At 35.3% G+C, this 6,000-nt stretch overlaps 1 protein-coding gene across 1 annotated transcript in view; it reads left to right on the top strand.

The window, feature by feature from the left end:
• Positions 1 to 3,461: 3,461 nt before the first annotated feature.
• The window catches only part of LOC103773806 (Kv channel-interacting protein 4), a 51,577-nt gene continuing 49,038 nt past the window's right edge, over positions 3,462 to 6,000 (top strand). The window contains exon 1 of the mRNA XM_008941185.1: positions 3,462 to 3,555. Coding sequence (XP_008939433.1) covers positions 3,504 to 3,555 — 52 coding nt within the window. The 5' untranslated portion in view covers positions 3,462 to 3,503. The remainder of the gene's footprint in view (positions 3,556 to 6,000) is intronic.

Genomic DNA, 6,000 nt, shown 5'->3' with positions numbered 1-6,000 from the left:
ACATATTTTCCTTCTCTATTTTAAAGTATTTTATGACTATATTAATTTATTATTTAAAGAGGAAAACAAATTGTGCTTCTTTGTGTATTTTTTTTTGTCAGCAGCAATGTCAGATCTACATCAGCCTGTCAGCTTTGTGATATTGGAGTGACTAGGTCATACATTTACAGTGACCTGGAGGCCTTTGGCCAAATATGATTTTTAAAACTAACAATTAAAAAAAAAATTGTAATGACCATACGTATGCAGGGTATGCATCATATTAATATTTTATTAATAAAATTGTAGAGTTACAATTCTCTAGTTTAAACATCTGTAAATCAGACTTTTAAGGCATTATGAGTTGCAAATACAGATATAAATCATGCTAAATGGCAATCAGTACTACAGGATGTCTAATCTGTTCAATATCTATATTCAGAGCATATATGAGTACTGCAGTACCTAGATAGGAGAATACATAAGCCATATGCAAATTACAGAGTGTTTTCTGAAGCGTGAGCACCTCTTGGGACAATCACCCCCAATTCCAGGTAGTGTTGTATTGAGATGAGTTCTAGGACACTCCCACAGTGAATTCCGGGGAAAAGTGTGTCTCAAAGTTTAATTTTCATTGTAGAGGAACAAATTATCAAACTTAAGAGCAAGTGGCACTAGTTAACTAACCTGAATTTGAAGAACCTTCACACTTAGCCCAGGGGAGTTTGTGACTGACTAGGTTAGGGATAAAAGCTGTGAAATCTCTAATCAGCTAATTATTTAAAAAAATAAATAAATCAAGAAGAGTTTGTAAAATTCAGCTTCATCTGGATATCTCTTTGCAGGATAAGAATTACTATTATTCTATTCTATAAGTTCGAAGAAAGCACCATCAGTCCAGTCTATCATTATCTGTGTTGCTGCTTCACAGTTTTTCATCTTTTCATGAATAGCCATTTCTGAAGACCTGTAATATGATAAGAATCTCTTACTAGATAATAAATTTTAATCTATTTTAGATTAATTAGCTTCTTAACGGCCACAGTTTTTTACACAACCTGTTTCAAACTGGGCAAATAGCTACAGTATTCACAGAAATTACCACAGTATTTCACCTTAATTAACACTTCTAATGTTTCAACATATGTTAAACACTGACTCAGCATAGACACAACATGCAACATTTTCTCTGTATTAAGTAGTCCTTTACACATGAAAAATCACATTGAAGGCTGTAGTACTGATCAGGAGGTCATGACAGTGGACTGCAATAGCTGCAGATTAAACTGACTGCAGCCACTGGAAGTGAAAAGCTTCTGTGCTGCTTCCTCATACTGTGAGAAGATAAAGCAATTCCTTCACCTCTGCCCTGATCTTAACATCAACATTTTAAATTAGCTGCCAGAAGTGAATACAAAAATTATACTGACCTCCTAAGTTACTCCTTTGATATTTCTCCCCTACATTTAATTTTATTTTTTACCTTGATCATACTACTGCAAAACCCATATAGTTTGCATTGGATACCATGAGCTTTTGTGTGAGCATAGAAGTAACAAAATTGTTTGCTTACTCAAGGCTTTGAGCTTCAAACCCTTTGGAAGTAATATGTCCCTTTAGGTTTTGCAAAGCACTGTATCTATCTTCAGTAATTGCATAGGTTGTGGACCTATGTAATTATGTAAATGATAGACGGTGAGTAAACCTTTGCAAACCTTAACTCAAATTGACAAGCTAGATGTAGATATTTCTAGATCATATCTATGCTAGAAAAATTTCTAATTAAAAAAAATCTTTAAGGTGAACAAGTTTTCTTTCAGATATGATACTGCAGTCACTGCCAGCTGAGACTGCAAGGTATCCATTTAAAGGCTCAGGTTTTGTACTGAAACTAAAAATATGGAGTTTGAGACACACATTAGATCACAGATTGTCTTTTATTTTGTGCATTTATCTGAACAGTGTTTCTGAGTTGAGCTGATGGTTAAGTGCTACAGATAATAAGTGTATTCATTCTTATTATTTGTATTAAATGGTTTTGTCATTTCCAGAGATGGTCATTTAGCTTCATCTGACCTTGTGTTGAAACTGCATTGTTTCATCCATTCATCAGAGCTGCTTTTCTCATAGAGGCAGAACTTGCCTGGTAATAGTCAGTTGATTTTTGAAGGCTGTGATTGAGTTTTCTCAATTTCCTGGTTTTCCCCATTTATTCAATTTAATTTCTTTCAATGTTTTACTGACATATAAACTGAGAAATAGTTTTTCTTTCATTTACAAAGTCTAATATCCTTAAAGCCTTCTCACTTTCTCTTTCTGTTCCCAAATACAAGTACAGACTTTGTCAAGGTATTTGGTGATGGAGAGACAGCTATTTTCCATCATGTCACTAACATCAGTATTCAGCACAAGTTCAATAGTGGGGATAACTAGGGGTTATCCTGATGACTGTGCTGCTAGCACAGAAACAGCCAGTCATGTCTTTCATTTCCTGCCCCATCTGTTTTGAATTCTTACCACTGTAGCCAGAGTCATCACAAAGCAATATTCATGTTTGAGTCCATCCAGTAGAGATGAAAACTGCAGGAGTTGCATAATGTCCAAACCAAGCTCTACCTTTCTCAGGAACATAAATCATTTACTCAGCTGTTTACAGATGTTGAGTCTGTTATTTGCAGCAAATATTCATCCAGGAGATGCTTGCTCATATCACCCATTTTTTATAAAATGGTTAGTTAAACTTCACAGGTAGTTACTTTGACATTTTCCTTCACAGTAAATATTAGTAATGCTGTTCACCTAGTTTATAGCACATGAACATTAACTATTCAGCTATGTCAGTATTTAAAAATTAAAATATAAATAATACTTTTTTGATAATATATATAGAATGTCAAATATTAAAGAGAAGGGAGACTGGCTATATATCATGGTTGATACTTTAATATTCAGAAAAGGCAAAAGTACCAGACTGGTTATCACAATTGCTGAATGAATTATATGGGAAAACTCAGCCGTGGAATGTGACTGCCAGAAAGGACAACAAAAGATAACTTTGAGATTTTGTTTGGTTTTGGTTTTCATATTAAACTTCAAAATCAAATAGACTTCAAAGTCTTTAAAATATTTTAGTGTTAACATTTTTACAAGCACTTTTACCTTGTGTTGTTTCAACTACATAATCTGATACCTCTCTGTTAGATGTTTTGAAGTGGGTTATAAGACCTTTACAAGAGATGTACACATACAACAACAAAATGAAAAAAAAAATCCCTTCTACTGGAAAAATACCAAAAAAACCCCAAAACTATTTTGTTGTCCTGCTCAAAAATCCTGGTTGCCCTTTGCAACTCAGGATGGCTGCCATCTGTCTGGCCTTCTCCTAACAGGATTCTGCTATAATGATGAACTCTGCAGCATGTACAGAAATTGTTCTCAAGCCTGTGTTAACAGTCCTGATAATATATTTTTTAGGTTTCCTCTACGCTCAGAACAGTACCAAACGCAGCATTAAAGAGCGACTTATGAAGCTCTTGCCCTGCTCGGCTGCCAAAACGACATCTCCTGTTACTCAAAGCAAGTTTTATTTTTAATTTTATTTTATATTTTTTTTAGGTTTGCATGCATCGAAAGTTATACTTTCATTAATGGCTCATCTGAGAGACAAGATATCTGCTGAAGTAACCATATGCTCTGCTGAGGTTTGAAATCAAGTGATGAACAGATTAGTGGGCTGGTAGCAGATCTGTCCCCAAGAGCAGGACGGCAAGACACCAGTGTCAGGGTCTGCCACGTAGGAGCTGCTGGGTTGGCACTTATGGTCTGCAAGCTAGCTGAGAAGTGGTTCACTGGTTAAATTAAATGGCTGCTCTCAATGAATTTGAAAAGTGGTATCTTTATGCATACATGTCTGTCTGTGCTTGCTATCCAATACACAGGATAGTATCAGCAATGCTGGTCTGGGAGGAAAGGCTTGGCCCTGCAGGTTTTGACTGTGTAACTTCAAACTATTTAGGGAACGGGACTTAAAGTTTGTGTCTGAGAGAGAATTAATAATAAGAAATTTTTTTTTTTTTAAAGCCTGTGAACGTGATATAAATGAATAGCACACTGACACTACCCTTAATGTCTTACTATGCTGTGAGGAAATCAAATCTCTTCAGGGTAGCTAACAGGTAAAAACAGGGGATGAAGGAGGAAGGAAGAGAGATCCATCAATCTGTACATACATACGTACATATGCATACCTATTTAGAGACAGATTATAATAGTAATACTGATGTCTTCCTATATAAATTGGCTACTATATCTGATTTTACCCTTGTGGACCAAATTCAGTCTGGATTAATTTGGCTCAATTCTAGCCATTAATCTAAAATTAGAAGCTGAGTGGTCTCTGTTCTTCCTGTATTCTCTTCTGATAAAGTGTATCAATCCATCTAAAGTTAAAAAAGCCTCCAAAAGCAGTTCCCCATATCCAGTGAGTATGGGACCGAACTGGGACCTGTGGTCATAACAAAGTTACCTTGGGTCACTAGATATACCCCAAGGTAACTTTGTTATGACCACAGGCCCTTATTAAGTGCTTAGACTTCAGTGGTATTGACCTAGGCTTTCTTTTTGCTGTCCCACCTCACTGCCTTTCATCTATTTCCCTACTTTTTTCCCTACAGCAAAGACTGTTGTACTTGCTTTCCTTACATATTTGAGATCTCAGAGATGAATAGGACTAAAGATGTGGATGCACAGTGATTTTCATGGTGGCTTCAGCTGATGTGTTTTACTTGAAAATAGGATACCCTAAAAAAGTCTATTACTGTCATGACACCTGATAGTAATTAATTCTGTAGAAGTTGCTTTCAGCTACATGACCTGAGTAATATAGCTTTAGACTATAAAACTATATTCTGTTTAAGAATACCTTGGGTTGGAAGAGACCTTTAAAATAATCTAGTTCCAACCCCTCTGCAATGGGCAAAGACATCTTTCACTAGATCCAGGTTGCTCAAAGCCTGGCCTCAAATACTTCCAGTGACAGGCTATAGAGTAGAAAAAGGAAATAGAAGAGAAGGGATAGGAGGTTTGATCTGTTTGAAGTTGGAGAGCAACACATCTTTATTCCTTGCACATTTTAATGTGAGTTTTTTGTCTGCACAGGTAACAAAAATGTTTTGAGTTCATCTTAATAAGCTTGACCACACAAAACTTGTATTTTCTTGCTAAAAGTTATAAACCAGAAGAAATACCAAAATAAAATTTACATCAAGTATTTCAAATTTGAGAACCAGGAATTAAAAAAAGGATGCATTCAGCATGTTTCTCTGTACTTTTGTCAATAGTGAAGTGCCATATTAAGTAAGAATGTTATATTAAATGAAAATACTATATTAAATAAGAATAACATTGTAGACACACTTTTTTATCATCCCATTTTGACATTATGTACTATTTTATTTCTGCTAACATGAAAGGAGCAACATTGTAATGTACTAGGAATGAAGCCAGGACTACCTGCAATAACAATCACATAATATGAATTCCTTAGAAATTGTAAGGGGAATATATTTAAAACAAGTAATTTGTTGAAATATGCATAGCCTGAATTTTCACTTCTGCACTTGATTTCTATCACTATGTGCAGACAAATGTTACCTGAACAAACAAAACCTTATTTCAGCATTCCCCTTGAACAAAACATGTCAAACACTGCTGCTTCATATTTGTGTGCTTTAGCCTCGTAAGCCTAAACTTAAATCCTTCCTTCCTTAGCTAAATGCATGTTTTAGAGATAGGACTAGACCCAAGAATGGTTTTGGAAAAGAAAAGTGTGTGTGCATGAGTTATTAAATAGAGGAGCTATAATTTGGGTTTGGTGAAGATAAATGCATGTGCACAATTTTTACAGGTGTGAACCGAGCCCTAACTTTGGACATGGTTCTCCAGCTGCCATTATTTGAAGAGTATGTCTGCTTTTTTGCATTGCTTTTACCATTTCATTCTTTAATGAACAATGAAAGGTTC

Source organism: Merops nubicus, unplaced genomic scaffold (genome assembly GCF_000691845.1).
Source record: "Merops nubicus isolate BGI_N331 unplaced genomic scaffold, ASM69184v1 scaffold1375, whole genome shotgun sequence".
Lineage (NCBI taxonomy): Eukaryota > Metazoa > Chordata > Aves > Coraciiformes > Meropidae > Merops > Merops nubicus.
This window is presented reverse-complemented; position numbering and strand designations above follow the sequence as displayed.